Here is a 22,158-nt window from a genome sequence, read left to right as displayed (position 1 = left end):
ATAAATTAATAATTAAAAAAATGTATTATTGTATATAAGGACTTTTCTCGGTTACCCCTACTTATATATCATCACTTACAAAGTTACAATGTATCGTCTGTACTAATCATATCTTTTTGTACGTTATATATATTAAAATTAATACATAGGAAAAATCACGATATAGGGCTGCATATCTTCAAAGGAAAAATAAATAAAAGATATATATTGTGTATAATCATTGAATGACGAATACATTTAACAGTTAAAAATTTAGGTTTGGATACAATATACTATTTTTTGAAACTATAGTATTCGAACAGAATCATATCTTCAAATACTTTGATATTGTATTCTCCTCGTATAATCTTCACCAATCTGTTGGTGCATGCATAAATAAAATAATGTTTTTGTATATTACGTGTTTATACACGCACCTTATTTGTTTAAGTGAAAGTATCATTGGGATGTTATACTACATTTTGATTACTGTATGTGCTTTTTTTAACATTGACAAATCAATAACAACGCGTCTCACAAAAATAGCCTAACGTGTGACATCATTCTCTCTCAATCTAACCGTTAAGATCGATTAGGTGACGTGTTAGTAGAGAACACATCATGCATCCCCTCTTGTCACTTGACTAATTTTCCTTCTTCTTCTAATTCTCAAGTTTCACTTCTTGATTAAATGATGCAATTAGCAAAAAGTGATAATTTAGTTTATGTTCGAATCCATCAACTATAGTATTGTTTTTTTTTTTCACTTAACACCCAATGAATTGGAATTATTTCACATTGTTCCCTTATTTGAAAATATTACTATAAAGTACTAAAACTCACCAAACTAAGCATAAATCAAGGAAATAATTATCAAATTTAAGTGTTACTAATATACTAAAGCTTATTCGTTTTTTTTTATCAATCAGACAACTAAGAAACAAAAAAAGATAAAGATACTCATTATTAGTCATTAGCTTAATTAGTCCAGTGATCAAGACTTTATAAGTATTTCTTATTAGTTTTCAAAACTTTTTTTCCTTCAGATACGGTAAAAAAAATAAACAAAAAAAAAATCAGAATAAAATCGGAGCTCTGTATTTTATATTATTTCTTTTCAATTTTTGTATTTTATACTATTTTTATAAGCTCTGTCTTTTTCCATAAGAAATTTAAAAAAGTTAAAAAAAAGAAATTAAATTATTATAGTATTATCGGTTATATTAGTATTAGCAATCTTTAATTAGTTACTACTACAAAGATTAACGCACCAAAGAAGGAAATCTGAAAGAGTGAATGCTTTCTTCAAACGCGCTCTCTCTCCTTCTCTCTCTCTCTCTCTCTCTAGTTCTTATTCTCTCTCTTTCTTTCTTTCTCTTTCTTTCTCAGCCTCTTCGTCTTCTTCGTCTTCGTTATCTCTTCCTCTCTCTCTCTCTCTCTGTGTCACTAAACTCAGTTCACTGTTAGTGAGAGGAAGCTCTTTTAAAACTCTTTTATACTTTGCATAGTCTCACTCTTGTTTAGCTTACGATTTTAGGGATCTGAAACGCTTTACTGTTTCTCTGTTGTTGTTGTTGTTGTTCTCTTTGCGATTCTCGATTGAGAGAGAGTCTCTGAGCTTTCTCGAGATTTGATTCCATTTCTCAAGCTGCTGAATCTGGTAATTTTGTTTTTGTTTTTTCCCTCAAGTAATTTAGGTCTTCGATTGAAGCTTTCTCCATGAAATTGAAACATGCTTTGGGTCTGCGTCTATGTTAATCCTTTGATTTTTGTTGTGTGGGTGTGATTTGAGCAATTTTTGTTGTTCTAGCTTAGGGTTTTCGTTTGTTTGTTTCTGGAGTTTTCTAGGTAGCTACTCATGGAATCTGTTCTGTGTAGATCTGTTTGTGAGGTGGAGATTTTCAAGTTTACTGTTGCCAAAATGGATCTTGTGTAGCTTAGCTTGAAGATGATCACATTCATTTTTTGATACCTTGTAACGTATCGCTATATTAATCTGGAGATATATATATATATATACTCTTTTGGTATCATGCTATTTAAGAATTTGCTGGAAATCAGGATTTGTCTTCTTGTTAGATTTTTGGATTTTGGTGCCTTTTTTTTTTTTTTTTGGTAATCTGTTTGTATCTTCGAATGTTCTTCTGGGAAGCTAGAGTTGAAAACCCTAACGCTTTGTTTTGTTGTTGTAATCAGATCTTTCACCTGGTTCTTGGTATTGGTCAAACACCAATGCGTTAATTAAAAAAAAATGGAGTTTATATTAGGACTTTTCTTCGTTTGTTGACCTTTGTTGGGTCAACCAAGTATGATCTTTGAAGTGGTCAAAAGGATTGTTACTTTGTAGTGTTGAAACAAGGTCTTTAAAAAGAGAGTGATAGTGTCAGTGTGCCACTCGGGTTGTTGTTGGGAAGAAAGATCATGCCTTGGTGGAGTAAATCCAAAGATGAAAAAAAGAAAACTAACAAGGAGAGCCTCATTGATGCGTTTAATCGGAAATTGGGATTTGCATCTGAGGATAGGTCTAGTGGTCGGTCGAGAAAATCAAGAAGACGACGTGATGAAATTGTGTCTGAAAGAGGAGCTATATCTCGGTTACCATCAAGATCTCCTTCTCCTTCTACTCGGGTTTCACGTTGTCAGAGTTTTGCAGAAAGATCTCCTGCTGTACCTCTTCCTCGTCCTATTGTCCGTCCTATTGTAACGAACACTGATCCGGGAATGAATGGATCACAGAGACCAGGTTTAGATGCTAATGTCAAGCCATCATGGTTGCCACTTCCAAAGCCCCATAATGCTACAAGCATGCCTGATGTTACCGGTGCTGAGGCTGATTTTGCCACTGCTTCTGTGTCCAGTGGAAGTTCTGTGGGTGACAATCCATCTGATTCTCTCCTCAGTCCATTGGCTTCTGATTGTGAAAATGGAAACCGGACACCAGTAAATATTTCTTCGAGGTGAGTTTGAATTGTGGTTGTTACTGTTGTGGATTTTGCTCTTTCTCTTGCTCCCTACTTCTTAACATGTTGTATCCTACTCTTATGTATAGGGATCAGCTCATGCATAGTAATAAAAACTCAGCTGAGATGTTCAAGCCAGTCCCAAACGTGTCTAATAAAAACAGAATCCTATCGGCATCTCCGAGGCGGAGACCTCTGGGTACTCATGTGAAGAATCTACAAATCCCGCAACGAGATTTAGTGCTCTGCAGTGCCCCAGATAGCTTGTTGTCTAGTCCTTCTAGGAGTCCAATGAGATCCTTTGTCCCAGATCAAGTCTCAAACCATGGATTGTTGATTAGCAAACCATATTCAGATGTTTCCTTGCTTGGATCTGGACAGTGCTCAAGCCCAGGTTCAGGTTACAACTCAGGTAACAATTCTATTGGTGGAGATATGGCTACTCAGCTGTTTTGGCCTCAGAGCAGGTGTAGCCCTGAATGTTCCCCTGTGCCTAGTCCAAGAATGACGAGCCCTGGTCCTAGCTCCAGAATTCAAAGTGGTGCTGTTACACCTCTTCATCCTCGAGCTGGAGGGTCAACTACCGGGTCACCTACTAGAAGACTTGATGATAATAGACAGCAAAGCCACCGTCTGCCTCTCCCGCCTTTATTAATTTCTAATACTTGTCCGTTTTCGCCCACATATTCAGCAGCAACATCTCCGTCTGTCCCCCGAAGTCCAGCAAGGGCAGAGGCTACTGTAAGCCCTGGATCGCGATGGAAAAAAGGGAGATTGCTGGGGATGGGCAGTTTTGGACATGTATATCTTGGCTTTAACAGGTTCGTAACTATACAAGTCTGATTTTAGTTTGAAAGATGCTCTCATTATATTTTAGATATGGGAAGAATATCGTTGCTAAGATCTATTTTATACTGCTAGAATTGCTCCACATGATGGTTAAGTTTCTTCGTCCATATCTCAGTTTTCATGGGTACAATAATATTGAATAGAAACTTGTATGTTGCTTTGACCCAAAATAAAGAAAAAGAAACTTATATTATATGTTGCATCTCTATGCCACCCCTGGTTTAATTGATTATGTTTTCGTCCCCAGTGAAAGTGGCGAAATGTGTGCCATGAAAGAAGTTACTCTATGCTCAGATGACCCCAAGTCAAGGGAGAGTGCACAACAATTAGGACAAGTGAGTTACACATCATCTGTTCAGAACAACAAACGCTGCACTTGGTGCTTTTAGTCTTTAAATTTCTTACTGTGCAGCTTATTTATAATGATTAACTTTCACAGGAAATTTCAGTTCTAAGCCGTTTACGACACCCTAATATAGTGCAGTATTATGGATCTGAAACCGTAAGTGTTACAGATATTTTTGGGTCATTTCTATTTTCTGATACTGTCAACTATTCAGCTGAACGAACCCATGCACATGACTACTATTTACTTTTCCGTCCTATTACAGGTAGATGACAAACTGTATATATATCTGGAGTATGTCTCTGGTGGTTCAATCTATAAACTTCTTCAAGAGTATGGACAATTTGGTGAGAATGCCATCCGTAACTACACGCAACAAATTTTATCAGGGCTTGCGTATTTGCACGCCAAAAATACTGTTCATAGGTGGTTAATTCTATCCATTTTCCTGATTCCCTCGTTTTTCTTCATCCTTCATTTGTTGGAGGATTAAGTGGATACGAATTTTAATTTTATCCAGGGATATCAAAGGAGCAAATATATTGGTGGATCCCCATGGACGGGTAAAAGTGGCTGATTTTGGGATGGCAAAACATGTATGGATACGTTCTCTGCAATCTCGTTCCCATGTTTTGTTTTAGTCCTGTTTGAAAATGTTCCTATCCAAATAAATTATGCTACGCCTAGCTAGAAATTTTCCTAGATCTAATTCAAATTCATGAACAAAATGCAGATTACTGCTCAATCTGGTCCTTTATCATTCAAAGGGAGCCCATATTGGATGGCACCTGAGGTCAGTATGCTGCTACAAACTGTCGGTTTCATGTTGAGAGGCTTAATGCTGATCCTTTTTGTCTTGCTTGGATTTCAGGTGATAAAGAATTCAAATGGCAGTAACCTTGCAGTCGACATATGGAGTCTTGGATGTACTGTTTTAGAAATGGCTACAACGAAACCTCCATGGAGCCAGTATGAAGGGGTTAGTAAATTATATAAGTACTCGAACAAATATGAGAATTACTGATGCGACTACTCCATCCTTATCTATTTGAGTTCTTTGTAGGTTCCTGCTATGTTCAAGATTGGAAACAGCAAGGAGCTTCCAGATATCCCTGATCATTTATCTGAAGAGGGTAAGGATTTTGTAAGAAAATGCCTACAAAGAAACCCCTCAAATCGTCCTACAGCTGCTCAGCTTTTGGACCACGCTTTTGTGAGAAATGTGATGCCGATGGAAAGGCCTATGGTGAGTGGCGAGCCTGCAGAAGCCATGAATGTAGCTTCAAGCACCATGAGATCACTGGTATGAAGGCTCAGATTCCCCAATTCTAAATTCTTTATGCTTCTGATTACCTGACAAAAATATGTCTGTTTCAGGACATTGGACACGCAAGGAGTCTTCCGTGCTTAGACTCGGAAGATGCAACCAATTACCAGCAGAGAGGATTAAAACCTGGCTCGGGATTCAGGTACCCTTGAGCCATTCCGTTTCTATCTTCATTTTCCAACATGAACTTCTTTGTGGCTAAAGTCTCCACCTTTTGGTCGCAGTATATCGCAATCTCCTAGGAACATGTCATGCCCGATTTCACCAGTCGGTAGTCCAATCTTTCACTCGCATTCACCACACATTAGCGGGAGAAGATCTCCATCCCCAATATCTAGTCCCCATGCTCTCTCTGGTTCATCAACACCTTTAACAGGGTGCGGTGGAGCCATCCCGTTCCATCACCAAAGACAAACTACAGTCAACTTCTTGCATGAAGGCATAGGATCAAGCAGAAGCCCGGGAAGTGGCGGGAATTTCTACACCAACAGTTTCTTTCAGGAGCCTAGTAGGCAGCAAGATCTGTCGCGGAGTAGTCCAAGGACGCCTCCTCATATATTTTGGGACAACAACGGTTCGATCCAGCCAGGCTATAATTGGAACAAGGACAACCAGCCAGTTTTATCTGATCATGTGTCCCAACAGCTCTTAAGTGAGCATCTGAAACTGAAGTCCCTCAACCTGAGACCCGGTTTTTCAACTCCCGGTTCGGCAAACAGAGGACCCTAACCCGTTCGAGTCAAATGATTCGACACCAATGACAGAACCATAAAACCCTATGGAAAAAAAAAACATCAAAACAAATAGCTGCAGAAACTCCTCCTTCAGGATCTCGGAATTGCAACACAGCATGAAGGGTCAGGATCTCGAGGTTTAGGATCGGGGGTTAGGGTTACAGAGACGCGTCTCAAAACCTTGAACCATTGGCTAATATCAAGAAATGAGGAGTCGTTTTTTATCGTCTTTGGAAAATCTGGAGAGACTTTATGTTGTCTCTCTCTCTTTCTCTGAGGATATCAGCAAAAATTGATTTTGTGTATAGGAAGAACAGGTCATCACCTAATTTGTCTATTTCCCTCTTTCTTCTGTCTCTTTGTTTGGTCTCTGATTCGTTGCTGATGTAGAAGAAGAAAAAAAGGGCAAAATCTTAAATCTTTTAAAATCTAAACTCTTTGATGTAATCTATCTTTATTGTAAGAGAATCCCACCAAATTAGATTATAAACCCACTCTCTAACTCTTGTTTTTTTTTTCTATGCTTGATTGATGCTTGCTTCTTGTCGTCAATAGCATAGCAAAAATGGTAGTCCCTGGTCCCAAAGTTCGAAGTTCTCTACGTTTCTACTTTTGGAATTATTTTTTCAAAGGTTTAATGTTCTGCTATGGACTATAGGACCACTAGGTCGTGTCTTTTGTTCTCGCGTCTTACAATATTACGAGTTGTGAGAATCTGCTACACGGTGCAAGTTTAACCAAGCACTTACCATAGTAAATTTCACATTTTAGAGGAAAACATTTCAAAGGAAAATTTGGGTTCTGGAAACCGAGCAAGTGAGAAAAACAAACTAGAAAATATATTATTATATATAAATTACAAAATCGTCCACAAATTATGAGAGCTTAGAAAGTTGCCTACGTTTATACACATTACTCTGTCTTTCTATAGACAACGAACGATAATGGATTCTTCTTTTAATAATGATGGTGTAAGTAACATACACAACACATGATTAAAAAAGGATGAAGAGAAAAATAATCTTACAACTTACGTTACATTGGTTACAAACCCCAAGGCTTTTTTTTTTGTCTTTTTGTAAAAGTCTCTTGCGTTCCGTTTTTGGTCAGGTCGTCCTCATTACTCAGAGCATTGTTCAAGCCGGACATGGTGAGGACAAGCCCTTTCTGGCTCTCCTTTTGTCCATAGAATCCAAAGATCGTCTCGTTTTCGAGCTAATGTTAACATTGTTCCTGTAATTTCATCGTGAGACTCATACTCATGCGATGTACATTATGGAAAGAGAGCGAGAGATGTGGAGAGTTCCAGCTTACCGAGGGTGAAAGGGACAATGTAGAGCAATGCGGGTTGGCCGTGTCCATCCATTAGGTTTAGAGCCACGTAAGTAATCAAAAGACCTGTGGTTTTTAAAAATGTTCAAATGATTATCAATGAAGAAAAAAAAGATCTGTGGGATTTGTATGTGATTTTACCTAATCCGTAGGCAACCATTGCCCATATAAAATAGCCGGTTCTAAGAGTCTTGTTAGCTAACCAGTCATATCTGCAAAAAGAAATGTTGGAAAAGCTTACAACTTGGTGAAATGAAACTATAGATGATGAATTAAGAGAGAGATGAGTATGGCTGTTGAACCTGAGAGCAAATGCGATTAGCAAACCGGGCAAAAGAATATCACCGAATCCAATAATGCTGTAGCCTCCCCAAGGATCGAACATGCGTGGAATCTTCAGTAACATTGGGATGCCATCTTCTCCACTCTTATCACCACGAGCTACCTGCAAAGAAGAAAGAAGCACATTGCATTTTTTGAGTTTGGGCATTGTTATATTCATATGTAAATGAAGGATGGCTAATAGGTTGGTTACTTACAACAATCATTACGCTTTCGTGGAACAACTTCTTGGAGACAAACACCCAGAAAATATCGTACAAGAAGGCACAACTGAGAAGAACTGTCCCAACCTGTTCCAAGTAATATGGCTTTAAAAACTTTTTTTATATAATGTTTTGGAGACTAAAAGATGAAGTGTAAGTATGTGTAAGAAATAACCTTTAGATTTGGGACATGAACAATCTGTAGTACTGTGATGATCAATGCGATACCCTGGCCAATAGAACAACAATATTACATACCATATGACGGTGGATTGTAGTTGTAAATGAAATTTTTATGAGGCTCCAATCCTTACAAGAACATCTTGGCCAATCCAAGCAAAGGAGGCAACTCTGTAAACAGCCCAGAGGACAGCAAAGACAATGCAGAAAGGAGACACTGCAAGAGTCAGGTAAGAGATAGGTCCAAGGAAAGGGACTTTTACGTAAGCATTTGCAGCACGTTGGAACCATCTGCAAAAAGAACAGTCCATGATGACATCCTCCATGATGTGCATTAAAGGCAGTAGGCATTGAAAGGAATCATGCTTTTACCTTGATAGTAACGCAACGAGGCAAGTTTGCAAACCCTGAAGATAAAGAAGGTATTACACCATATCAGACTATAACCAGTATTTTAATTCAACTAAAGTTAGAACCGAGTAGAAGTTGGTACCTCAACACCACCAATGCAGAAAACAACCACAAGAAGCTCCACAAACCAATAAGACATAAGCTTGTAAAGAATCACAAGGAATCCCGAAGCAAGAACTACGAAAAAAATAGCTGAAATAGTATTGATCTCTACAACACCACTACCCCCATCATTTGTGTTAGGGATTTCATCTATAGCATCCTACAATTGTGCAGAAAAAAAGAATGTTAGAAGTAAGAATGCCTACGCAAGAAAAATAACACTGACAATAAAATCATTAACAAAAGCAACAAATAAACAAAACCATGTGAGTCTCTTGTCAAAAGTAGACAAATGTCTCAAGGAGGGGCCCCAGCTCATTAAGAAAAGCCATCCGTTACCTATCAATTTCTTGGATTCATCTTGACACAACATTTTCATAATTGGTAAAAGAATTGTCTACGTGTTGTTCAATATACATAATGGACTTTTCTTCCTCCGCCTAACCAAGTTACCAACTACTCTGTCCCATTTGGAATCATTGGAAATACACAAGAAGCGCAAGGGACTAGTTATTGGTAGTTTACGTTATCCTAACCCATCCAACTAAATCTTCCTAGCCTAATATTACTATTCCCAAAACAAGTAGAAAATGTCGGACCTTCAGTAGCTTATCATGATCAATAGCTGCTTCTCGGGCACTCCATGCAGACCAATAAGATGCACACAAAATGGTACCGATAGCCATTAACCACAAAAATACTTCGGCTACATCAACAGCTGGTCGTCTTGGGGAGTAAAGCTGCGCCGACACTGCATCAAGTACAGAAGATTATCGAGTTAACCGATACATATAATGAACTATAATGTAAGCTTGGAATGACAACCTCGGAAGCATACATACAGTGATTGAAAAAAGAAAAGCTAAACAAATAATAATTAGGACGTGCCTTTTGAACTATTGGCTAGCATCGTTTGCAAGGTTGCACCAGCATCCTGTGGGAGCATGACGGCAGGAATCTGTATATCTAAGTCCGTTTCATCCGGTTCACAAACCATTTTGTAAAGTTCTGTCCGAAAAAACAGACATACAACCAATTAGAAACAATATTGCCAGATGATAGTAAAGCATACCCAAATAACTCATGATAACTGATTGGAATTAGACAATTTCAAGAGTCACCATCGAAAGAAAAAGAAAAAAAGAAACCTTTCTGATTATTTATGATGAGCAGAGCAGAGGCACCAGCAGCTTCTGCATTATTTGCCTTTGCAGTGAACCTACATTTTCCCCGCTCCACAATAACAACATCTCCAGAAAGCTAAAACAAAAATTGAAATCTGTAAGTTAACGCTTTCACTTTACTTGCATTGCTTCTAATGTCATAAGTCATAATTAAAAAAAAGGGTTAGATAAAAAACCTTGTTCTTGAGAGGTGTACAAGAATCAGGAGGATTTGCGAAAACAAGGTGTGTCTGGTTTGCGTTCTTCTCCTTGGAAACAATCCGCCTCCCAAATCTAGCCCCAACCCCAACAAACTCCACACTCTCAACACCATCAACCCACGTTTGAACTTTCACCTTAAGCAAAGAACCAGGTGACCACAAATCACACACATATAAAACTTCAAGTCCAATCTATTAAACATGACACTCAGAACTAGACTTCATAAACCCAATAAGTAGAACAACTAAAAGCTAAAAGGTCGAAACTTTAACTCAGAATTGAGGAATCCATAACTTAGATCAACTACAAAAGCTAAAAAGGTTGAAACTTTAACGCTCAAGACTCAAAATTACTAAACTAATCACGAAGTCAGTCACCATAGCATATAATTAGAAAGCTTCGATTTTGTTAATTTTCAAATTAGTCAAGAAGAAGCTGAATCCGGAGGTAATTGAGTAAGAGAGGGAGTACCAAAACGAAGTCATTCTCGCAACCAGGTTTCTTGGGAGCTAAATCGTCTTGATGAACGATATCACCGGAGGTGACAGTAGAAGGGAGAGATAAGAGTAGAATCGAAGATGATAGAAGGAGAAGAATCCGGAGAAATCGAAGCCAATCCATCGGAATGCTCCCCCAAGGATTCTTCAGAGAGAGAGAGAGAGAGAGAGAAGAGTGAAACACGGAAGAGATTAATTAAAACAAAACCAATTGGGAAAATATTCTTAGAAAAAACAATTTTATGAGAATATTTTTTTTTTAAATTTGATCTGATGATATCATTGTTGGATCTGTGGAAAGTGACGTAAGCGAGACAAGTAAAGTGAAAGTGGTGTGATGAGGGAGGAAGAATGAAACATTGAAAACGACGACGTTAGGTCAAGCCGTTGTTGGACCGGTTTTGTCGCGTTTTCTGATTGGACCGGTTTAGCTAAACTTGGTGGTTCTGGTTATATCACAATCTTCTTGTCGAAATTTTGTACACTATTTAACAAAACGATTAATGAATTGACCTGTGTTTCCGACATTTAAGACAAGTTCCTCGGACATACCGTGTTTTATTTGTCTAACCAATTATTATTATTATTTATTTGGTTTATTGATGAATTAATGATGATTTACTGATTATATTATTTTTATTTATTGTTTTTATAGTGGTCCCAAAACATTTACAAATGAGATAATGGGAATCTTTTAATTTATAGCCAGATATTAAAAAATAAGATTCAAAGTATGCTTAATTGTTCAAAAGACTATTCTCTGCCAAACTTTCGTAATTTATGTTCTTGTCACAAATACTTAAATCACAAGGCATAACCTTGTTATTATTCAATCATGTCTTCATATGCAAGATATATTTACCAAATTGAAACCGTATTCTTTTTGTTTAAATTCATTTATTAAATTTTTTTCGTTAGATTCCCTTTGTATGGTATTTTTTTTAATGATATTTAAATTAAACTCTTACTTTATGAATTGCCGTCCGACCGAAAACTTTGTTAAATTTAAATAAGCTATTTTTCTCTTGCTTTGAGGATTTAGCAACCACCAATTCACCATTCTCACCTATGTATTCTATACTTATCTGTCTATTGTTTTGCCCTGGAAGAAATGGTTTTATCCGACAATAGATTCTAATATTTCTTAGATAACAAAAGTTTTACGTAAACGATTAGTGAATTGACATGTGTTTCCGACATTTAAGACAAGTTTCTCGGACATACCATATTTTATTTGTCTAACCAATTTATTATTATTATTTATTCGATTTATTAATAAAAAATTAATGATGATTTACTGATTATATTATTTTATTTATTGTTTTTAGAGTGGTCCCAAAAAATTTATGAATGAGATAATGGGAATCTTTTAATTTATAGCCAGAAATTAAGAAATAAGATTCAAAGTATGCTTAATTGTTCAAAAGACTATTCTCTGCCAAACTTTCGTAATTGATGTTCTTGTCACGATTTTTTTTGTTGTCAACAAAATAAAAGATTAGTTCAAATGAACCAATTAGAAGGAAAATTGTTTACATAGGTAACTAGATGCGAATTGATATTTTTTCTAATTTGCTTAATGAAAAATTGAAAGTGGTATAATTTATTTTGCTTACTCATGATGTAAAATTAGATACTTAAGCTTTGTTTTTTTTATCGTTTTAATTTATTATTTAATACAAATTATGAAAATTGTTACATAAACGATTCTACCACTGAGAATTCTTTCTAATCCTAGTACATCTACCACATACTACAAACAGTAAAAGTATTATTAATCAACTTTTGGTAAAATCATTAGGCAAAAAAACTTATAGAGATTAAAAAAACTCATATTTTCTTCTTTACCCACAATTAGGGGTGTCAAAATGGTTCCAAATTTACAGATCAACCCAAAGCAAACCTATCCAAAAACTTATTGAATTGATAGTTATAGTTTTAATGGGTTAATGGATTAAAATGGTATATGGGTTTAATGGATTGGGTTGAAATGGATTGGAATAAAATGGTTGATGAGTTAACTAAAAACCAAACCAAAACATATTTGAATTAATTTTAAATACCAAATTAACCGATTTTTCTTTTAATTAAATGTGTAAACCGAATTGAACCAACCAAATTAAACAAAACCAAAATATCTACTTCTTCAATCTCAATTCACACTTCTACTTCTTCTTCGACGACAGATTCAAGCTTCTTCGACGGTATGAATAATTTTTCTTCTGGGTTTCCCTAAATTTTTGCTTATGTTTGATTTTGTACCTTTAGGGTTCTTCTAATCTCTTGTTGGAACATTTGAAACCAGTTGCATTTTTTTGGGTGTTAACTCTTGACAAAATTTATACACATGTTCTTCCCACCTTTAAAATCTTCCTACATCTCTATATCTCGGCTTTCCTCTAAACCAAAGAAACAGGAAAGTAAAAAAAATGGAAGAACTTGAAGGTAGTGGTGAGTCACAAGGTCATAATCTCCTTCCTTGAGCATGTTCTATGTCTCTTTCTGTAGAATTCATTACCTCCCTACAAATTGATCTTTCAAAGTACATTTGAGCCGCGGTGTAAAAAATGCTAGGCTATCTTCTCTTCTAATGATTTCACCACAAAGATATTAATGACTCTCTGGTAACCTGCAGAAGCAGAGTAATAGGAGGGGGACAGATTAGTAATCAGCAAGCATCTTGCGAAGTTTCAACAACTCTCACACAGATCACAATCTTGGGTTATTGTCTGTTGTTTTATCATCTAGAAAAAGAAACTGTTACGACTCCACTTACCGCCATGGGAACTCGCTTGTGTCTATTCCAGCTTGGTGGAGCTCATCAACGTATTGCAATGCTTCCCGGCATTCTTCTCGGTCATCATAGAACTCTTTCTTATCACCTTCAAGCTGATACGCTTCATGGCCTTTCCCTGCTACAACCTGCAAACACAGAGCAGTGTTGTCAAGCTTACCAAATAACACCATTTGATTCTATTACTTTGATTGCTTGTAAAGGATTTCAATCCAGCAACTTTGATAAGACACTGAAAAGTTATGTAGAGACTACATAGAATGGGTTTATTTGAATACTTACAACCATATCACCTTCTTCACCCATAGCAACGGCACAACGCACAGCTACACGTCTAATATCGTGAAGGAAGAGTCTATGACCATTTGCCAAAGGCGGATAGTAATCATGTTCGCCATGTCTCAAATACTCTTGCATTGTCCATCCAATCCCAGACAACATGTCATCCAAGATGTCCACTAAAAGCCACATTGGAAATTTTCCTAACTATTATACCTTAACACACAAACAAACTTTATAGACTCAACCTAATTTTAGAGTAACTTACATGGATCTTCGTTCCTCGGATTATCAGATGTCAACATGGTCACATCACTCTTTTCAGTAGCGATTTTCGTCATAAGCGGTCTTTTCCCTCTTTCATTCTCACCCTCACAACCAATGACTTCAACAACAACAAAAAAAGCCAGCTAAAATAATCAGATGACCACAATTATAAAGACTTTAGGCATGAGTAATGAGCATAAAATGGATGGAAGAACATTTATATACCGGTAATGATTCTTCTCGGTTTAAGCTCCCGAATTGAATCAAGCAGCCTTGACAAGCCACCAGGTGTGTTAGCATGATCCACAATAACACCAAAGGCTTGTTCCTCATCAATCAATTCACACCTTCCCGGGACTGCATCGACTTCCTCAACACCCCTAACAATATCCTCTAGAGGAGCTCCAACAGCAATCCCAACAGCCACAGCCGCAAGAATATTATAGATGTTATGACGTCCTAATAACCCTGAAGAGATCTCCAGTATACCTTGAGGGGTATTAACCAAAACCTGGGTCTCAAACAAGGAAAGCTCAAACTTTAACGGGTAAACATCGGCTTTCGTGTTCTCCATAGCAAATGTCACAACAGGAACATCAGAATTCCCTTGCTGGACGAAAAATGAAGCGTTAGGATCATCTATGTTAGCCACTTTCCTATGCCTTTCCGGATCAACCATTCTTGCAAACAACTTGGCTTCAGCATCTCTATACTCTTCATCAGTACCACGGAAATCCGAATTTTCTCTAGTCAAATTAGTGAAAACAGCAATGTCGAAATCCACCTCATCACATTTTCCTAAAGCAAGTTCCTGAGGAGAAGCTTCCATGACCAGAGCTTCAGTTCCATTATGCAACATCTTAGCCATCAAACTCTGAACCAAAACAGCATCAGGATTCTTCGTATCATTAGGCGTATCTAACTTGTTATCGCCATGGATATAACAAGAAACTGTGCTAAACATTCCAGTTCGCACACCCATAGCTTCATAGAGGCTTTTAATCAAATAAGTAGAAGTCGTTTTACCAGTCGTACCAGTAACTCCGATCACCGCCATGTTCTTAGACGGATGACTATAAAACGAAGAAGCTAAAGCTGCTAAAACTGCATTAGTGTCTTCGACAATAACAAGTGCTTTGCAACCTAAAGTATCCTCAATATCAATCTCTTTGCTAGCTACAACAGCCACTGCTCCTCTCTTATCAGCTTCACTCAAGAAACTTTCACTTCCTACACAGCACACGAAGAGATCTCCGGCGCTTACACCTCGAGAGTCCTGCTGGATCCCAGTGATATCGACATCTAAATCGCCGTAAACTGAGATTGGTACCACTTTACTCTCATCTAAAAGCTCAGCTAAGCTCATTTTGAATTTAGGTTCCACGATTCTCACTTTAGATTCACCGAAATCATCCAAATCGAATTCGAATTGATGATCAGACCCAATCTTCTTGTTGGTCCTAGTGTTACCTTCCTCATCAACCCAGTCTTCTTCATCAGAAACTTCGGTTAATCCAGTTAACTTATCAATCTCATCCAAATCCACAACTTCTTCTTCATCAAGCTCATCAGTTTCATCACCTTCTTCCTCATCTCCTCCCTCATCAACCTTCTTAGACGACGCCGTTTTAGGAGGATTAGGTTTGAGCAATCCTTGCTTAACGAACTCGCTACGTTTCATGGAGATTGCTCTATCGATATCCGAGAACAGATCGCCGGTAGGTTCTACGTCGTCTCGTCCCGTCTCCGTCGCGTCTTCCACATCGGCGATAGCGGAGAGATACGTGTTCCGATTCTTCTCGAAATCTTCTTCCTCTAGCTTCCGTGCACGAGCAGCTTGACGCTGTATCTGCTGAAACTTCGATACGCCGTGCATTGAATCCTCCGGTGCTTCAGGTGGATCGTCATCTGCAGGGTTCGGGTACGAATTCCGGCGAGCAGGCCCAGCCGCAACCGTGAGATTACGTGAATTTCGGGAGAACGGTAAGATGACAGGTTTGTAAGAGAAGGAAGAGGTGGTTCCAGTTAGAGAGAGAAAGACTGGGTGAGGAGAGAGAAACGTGAACAACGCCATTGGAGATGGAGAGAGAGTGAGAACAAAAGCAGTGAAAGGTTTTTGCAAGGGGATAAGAGCTCAGTTGCAAAACGCTGCGTTTTAAATGGTTATTTGATGGGCCTATAAGGCTAAAATCATGACATCTTATTATATAAGCCCACTAGTTCAATTTTTTTAACATTGAACTCGTATATTATTCTTTAAAAAGAAAAAAATTGTTTGGATAGAATGCGAAAAAAATGTTAACACTGTTTTAAGCCATCCAAGTGTTATATTGTTGTTGACCAAAAAACAACTATTAGTGTTGGGAAAACAATTGTAATAAAAATATATATACCCAATAATGTTGCGAGTATGTTGCGACTCTCTCTATATTTCCAACCCAATAATGTTGCGAGTATGTTGCGACTCTCTCTATATTTCCAACTTTAGCATATGGCTGTGCGAGTATGTTGATGAGCAGTTGACAAATCTATTTTTTTAGAATGTAAATTATACTTCTTCCGTTTCATTATATAAGATGTTTAGAGAAGTTTTTTATTTCATAATATAAGATGTTATTAAATTTCTATGTAAGTTTTAGATTAATTTAATATTTTATATTATGCAGTCTTGTTTGTGATTGGTTAAACTTTTTTAAAATATTTATTTCTTAATCTGCGTGCTTTACCCAAAACATCTTATATTTTGAAACGGAGGGAATAATATTCTTTCTTCTATTAAAAACCCGTATCTTGGTCATTGATGAAACTCACATAGCCACTTTAATTTGTAACATCGACCGACCACCGCCATTTTCAGTTGAGTTGGTTTACTACACTGTTTGTGGTCCTTTTTCATATTGGGTCTCGCCTTCACATTCTCTCGGCCCATTTTATAACACGTGAAGTGCACATGCTGTAATGTCATTTCTGATTTCTTAAAATTTCACACAATACAAATGTTATCGAGAGCATCGTCAAAGTCTGCCTGCGGCTGTCATTAAAACTTTAAAAGCCAACCATTTTTTTATAAGACAAGAATTTTTTTTTTAAAAACACTCAACAATGTCATAGTCTTAAATTAATACATAATTAATGTAGTTTGATTTTGTTGTAAGCAATGTACACTTAGTTTGATTAATCAACATGACAATATATATTAACTTAAGCGCCATATTATATAGTTTAAAATTTACATAAACATTAATACATATTGTGTCCAACTCGTATACTAAATATGATCATTTTATCGCAAGTGTATGTTATTTCTTAACAACTTAAAATAAAATTCGAGTATGAGAGTTAAGTGCATTAAAATGGATATAGTTTCCCCTTACTGTATTTGAAAGCAATTTTATATACATGATATAAAAATAAATCATATATTATTAGTGATATATGACGCACGTAGCTTTGACGTGCATGAATGAATGTGGATAGGATACACCTACATCGACGCGCATAGTCGTAGAGCTCCCCATATCTACAATAATTTGGTATAAGCACCAAGTATTCTGTCACACCATATATAGCTTTCAAAATGGTGTTCTGACTCAAGATTTTCCAACACATTCTGAATGGATGGTTCTAACACCGGTTAAATTAGGATATATATCTATTATCTGTATAGAGTCTCTAGTGTAGATAGAGTCTTTGTAAACTGGTAGAGTGTAAACCAGTAGTATAGAGTCGGTTTAGATTAATGTAGTGGCTTTGGTTGTTACACTAGAGACTCCTGTCACACTAGAGACTCTATACAGATAATAGTATCTCTTATTAGTTGTTAGCTAGGATTTGGATCTCACATCCGATTGGTGAATACTTACGAAAATGTTCATATATATATATATATGGTCGGATTCATATATCAAGTTGCAATTGATGTTACGAAAATAATGAAATGGTGGAAAGTGTCATCTATCGAGATTGCGTTGTCGGTACACTGTCCATAACAAGATCATCTACTGTATTTACGTATGTGATATATAGTATATATGATTAAAAATATGTATTGGCAATTTGATATAAATGTTTATTTTGCGTTGAACGGCCGAGAGAAACTTTGGTGAAATAGTTAGATGGATTTTATTATTAATAATATAAGACAAGTGGAGGACAACCACACGTATACCGTTACAAGTCAAACAATCATATTTATGTTCTACCAATTTTTTATACGAATAGATCATACTCAAAGAACAGTCATCTCTGTTTCCAAGAAGAGGAGTGGTCTCAAATCTTAAAAGGGAGTTGGCGGTAGCTTATCGAGAAGAAGAAGAATTCTGGAGTCAAAGAAGCACATTCAAATGGTTAAAGAATGGAAACAGGAATTCTAGATTTTTCCATGCGTCGGTTAAGGAGAACCGGTCTAGGTTGGGATTGACGTTTTAATGGATAAAAATGGAGTGGAGCAGAAAACAGAGGTAGCAAAAGGTAAGGTGGCAATCGACTATTTCTAAAATCTGTTTACCTCTTCTAATCCGGATTCTTTTGAAACCTGGTTCTCGGGGCTACCAGTTCGGGTGACTAGGGAGATGAATGAGCAGTTGACACGAGATGTGACAAAAGAGGATATAAAGGAAGCCCTGTTTTCGATTGATCCTGCTAAAGCGCCAGGGCCTGATGGTATGTCTGCAAGGTTTTTCCAATTTTATTGGGATATTGTGGGAGGTCAGTTGGTTAAAGAGGTATTGTTGTTCTTCGAAGAGGGCTCGTTTCCGAAAGAGTGGAACTTCACTCATCTCTGCCTGTTACCAAAGATTCCGCATCCTACTCTGATGAAAGATCTAAGACCAATAAGTCTTTGTTCAGTGGTGTATAAGGTGATCTCCAAAGTAATGGTGAAGAGACTTCAACCAATGCTGCCACATATAGTGTCCGAAACCCAAACTGCTTTTGTCCCGGAAAGACTAATCTCGGACAATATTCTGGTGGCACACGAGATAGTGCATAGCTTACGCACAAACACTGGGGTGTCAAAGGAGTTTATGGCGATCAAGACTGATATGTCCAAAGCCTATGATAGAGTGGAATGGAGCTATATACAGTCTTTATTATTGGCATTGGGTTTTCATACAAAATGGGTGGAGTGGACCATGTGTTGTGTGTCTTCAGTGTCATTTTCGGTGCTGATCAATGATCAACCACATGGGGTCATAAATCCGCAAAGAGGACTTAGACAGGGCGATCCTTTATCACCTTTTCTATTTGTCCTGTGTACGGAAGGGCTGACCCATTTATTGAACTTAGCGCAGAGGGAAGGTAAAATTAATGGAGTCCAATTACACACTGAGGGTCCGGAGGTTCATCACCTTCTTTTTGCGGATGACTCTCTGTTTATGTGTAAGGCAAATGGGGAGCAAGCGGGAGTTTTACTGTCTATTCTAACAGCTTATGGAAAGGCCACTGGGCAAGAAATCAATCAAGCCAAGTCTTCTATAACCTATGGTGCCAAAGTGGAGGATATAGCTAAGCTGGAGGTTCAAAACAAAATGGGCATTGTGAATGAGGGAGGAGCCGGTAAGTATTTAGGGTTACCAGAATGTTTCAGTGGATCTAAAGTGGAGCTTCTAAGCTACATAAAAGATAGGCTGAATGCAAAAGTGACGAGGTGGCAAGCCAAAACGCTTTCCATGGGAGGTAAAGAAGTGTTGATAAAATCAGTAGCCATGGCCATGCCGGTTTTTGCTATGTCCTGCTTTAAAATGCCTCAGAGTACGTGTGCGAACCTATCAAGTGCGATGGCAAATTACTGGTGGAGTTCTTCCGAAGGGCATCGTAAAATTCATTGGCTTAGCTGGGAAAAACTGTGTTTGCCTAAAGATCTGGGAGGAATGGGCTTTCGGGATATTAGTTTGTTTAACCAAGCTCTTTTGGCTAAACAGGCGTGGAGGTTAATACAGTATCCCAACAGCCTGTTCTCTAAGATAGTAAAGTCGAGATATTATCCAAATTCTTCCTTCATGGAAGCAGGGGTCGGCCAAAGACCATCGTACGGATGGAGAAGTATTATTTTCGGAAGAGAATTGCTTAAAAAAGGGTTACGTACTAGAGTTGGAAATGGGGAATCATTACAGGTTTGGATGGATCCGTGGGTGGAAGCTGAAATCATGAGACCGCCTTGGATAAAAAACTCTGTGATTGATATTAATCTCATAGTAAAAGACCTAATAGATTTTCAGACAAGAGATTGGGATGACCAGAAGCTAGAGTATCATTTCCTGCCAGTCGATGTGGTGCGAATAAAGAAACACAAACCGGTGGTGGATAGAGAAGATTTCATGGTTTGGAGATTTAATAAGAGCGGGGATTTTACGGTTAAGTCGGCTTACTGGTTGGCTGGTCAAATAAATAAGCATCTGATTTATCAGGAAGCAGATATTCAACCATCTCTTAATATTTTGAAAGCACAGGTGTGGAAGCTACAAACAGATCCCAAACTCAAAGTGTTTCTTTGGAAAGTGCTGAGTGGTGCTTTACCGGTTATTTCAAAACTAAATCAGAGAGGTTTGCATTTGGATGAGAGATTTCACGTATGTGGACAGGAGGGAGAATCAATTAACCATGTGCTTTTTGAGTGTATTGGAGCAAGACAAGTGTGGGCGCTATTGGACTATCCGTCTCTGGAGTTTGGATTCGATAAAGGTTCAGTTTACTCCAATATGCATCATCTGCTGGTAAATAGAGGTAATAAGGAGTGGCCTTCGGGGCTAAGAGATAGCTTCCCGTGGATCATATGGCGTATATGGAAAAACAGGAATAGTTTCTTTTTTGAAGGAAAATGTTTCTCACCTATCCAATCAGTGCAAAAAATTCGCGATGATGTGGAGGAATGGAAAGTGGCTCAGAGAATGGATGCCAACGGGGAAGATAGGAGGGAGGAAGAATCGAGTGGAGCTGAAGGGGAGGTCGAAAGACGAAACCCGTTACCGCAGGTTGTAACCAATGATGTGAGGTGGGAGTGTCCACCAACCAATTGGGTTAAATGCAATGTGGGGATCACTTGGTCAAAAAGAAACAAACTTGCAGGAGGGGCCTGGGTGGTGAGGAACAATGAAGGTACGGTTCTTTGGCATAGCCGTAGGGCTTTCTTGAATGTGCCAAACAGAGACCAAGCAAGCTTTCTAGCTACACGATGGGCCGTTGAAAGCTTGGCGAGTCATAGATGTGTGAATGTGATTATAGCCATGGAAGATGTCCAGCTGGTTAAATGCGTTCTGAGACCGATTGCGTGGCCTTCCTTTGCGTATGAAATAGGGGAATTGTTAAAGGGTCTAAAGTTTTTTGATCAGTGGTCATTGGTAGTAGAAAAACCAAAAGCTAATAGAGGAGCTTCTCTCATTGCTCATAGTGTTACAAGTGATTGTCGCCTACAGTTCTATGTGGCGTCCGGGTATCCGACTTGGTTACAGGGAGTGTTTGAGGATGAGAGACCCTGTTCTTCTTTATAGTGTTTTGATGGTGTTTGTTTGTATTGGCTAAATGAGAATTGTGTTAACTTTTTTTGGATAGGCTAGGTCTACTTGACTGATGAATGTGGCTAAGGTAGTTGTAGGCTAATTATGGGGAGCTAGCAGGTATTATTTTGTAAAGCTAGGTGGTAGACCCATATAATCCTTGTCTTTTCCTCAAAATTAATAGAAATCAGTTGAACAAAAAAAAAAGATCATACTCAAATGCAATCTCATAAATTTAATAATTCAATCATGTTGTTGACTCCAGTGTTAAACTAATCTTATTGACAAAACCATTTATCATGTCAATATAAGAACCAAAAACACATGTAAATCTCATACTATTAGTTTACTCATTCACTCGCATAAACTAGTAAACTACCAAACATGAAAATATATAGAAAAAGAATATGCCGTATTGGGATCGGCTACTCTCTCTATATATATATATACATTATTCCGATATAGATATATACACACACATATTAAATGTGCATGTGTATACACGTAGTACGATGTAGATGGAGAAAACAACAAGTCTTTACGTTACTAGTAATTAAGAAGATTAATCTGCAGAAAATAAGACTAATAATATTCATTTAAGTTGTTTTACTCGGGAAACCAATTTGGTTGAAATGGCAAGGAGGACTAAAATACCAAAATAATTATACGAAACGTAAT

At 37.6% G+C, this 22,158-nt stretch overlaps 3 protein-coding genes across 3 annotated transcripts; 1 reads left to right on the top strand and 2 right to left on the bottom strand.

Annotated features, from left to right (window-relative positions):
* Window positions 1-1,056: 1,056 nt before the first annotated feature.
* LOC104703993 (mitogen-activated protein kinase kinase kinase YODA) lies at window positions 1,057-6,673 on the top strand. The gene is made up of 12 exons (XM_010420103.2): window positions 1,057-1,639; window positions 2,176-2,936; window positions 3,029-3,760; window positions 4,036-4,123; window positions 4,228-4,290; window positions 4,400-4,560; window positions 4,655-4,730; window positions 4,868-4,927; window positions 5,006-5,113; window positions 5,198-5,437; window positions 5,512-5,603; window positions 5,686-6,673. Exons 2-12 carry the CDS (start codon window positions 2,401-2,403, stop codon window positions 6,188-6,190), a joined length of 2,661 nt encoding a protein of 886 aa, XP_010418405.2. The 5' UTR covers window positions 1,057-1,639; window positions 2,176-2,400; the 3' UTR covers window positions 6,191-6,673.
* Window positions 6,674-7,012: 339 nt separating this feature from the next.
* LOC109124486 (signal peptide peptidase-like 2) lies at window positions 7,013-11,149 on the bottom strand. Its single transcript, XM_010420100.3, has 14 exons — window positions 10,622-11,149; window positions 10,126-10,284; window positions 9,914-10,025; window positions 9,654-9,773; window positions 9,365-9,516; window positions 8,746-8,925; window positions 8,625-8,659; window positions 8,387-8,543; window positions 8,248-8,301; window positions 8,067-8,159; window positions 7,830-7,972; window positions 7,669-7,739; window positions 7,510-7,593; window positions 7,013-7,428 (listed from the first exon to the last, which is right to left on the bottom strand). The coding sequence occupies exons 1-14, from the start codon at window positions 10,769-10,771 to the stop codon at window positions 7,316-7,318; spliced, it is 1,623 nt and encodes a 540-aa protein (XP_010418402.2). The 5' UTR covers window positions 10,772-11,149; the 3' UTR covers window positions 7,013-7,315.
* A 1,781-nt stretch (window positions 11,150-12,930) lies between these two features.
* On the bottom strand, window positions 12,931-16,228 carry LOC104703990 (UDP-N-acetylmuramoyl-L-alanyl-D-glutamate--2,6-diaminopimelate ligase MurE homolog, chloroplastic). The gene is made up of 5 exons (XM_010420099.3): window positions 14,213-16,228; window positions 13,989-14,105; window positions 13,724-13,899; window positions 13,424-13,569; window positions 12,931-13,276 (listed from the first exon to the last, which is right to left on the bottom strand). Exons 1-5 carry the CDS (start codon window positions 16,059-16,061, stop codon window positions 13,258-13,260), a joined length of 2,307 nt encoding a protein of 768 aa, XP_010418401.2. The 5' UTR covers window positions 16,062-16,228; the 3' UTR covers window positions 12,931-13,257.
* Window positions 16,229-22,158: the final 5,930 nt, after the last annotated feature.

The sequence above is a fragment of the Camelina sativa genome, chromosome 7 (genome assembly GCF_030686135.1).
Source record: "Camelina sativa cultivar CO46 ecotype springtype chromosome 7, ASM3068613v1".
In the NCBI taxonomy this organism is placed as follows: Eukaryota; Viridiplantae; Streptophyta; class Magnoliopsida; order Brassicales; family Brassicaceae; genus Camelina; species Camelina sativa.
Note: the sequence above shows the minus strand (reverse complement) of the source record. Positions and strands in the feature narration are given on the sequence as shown.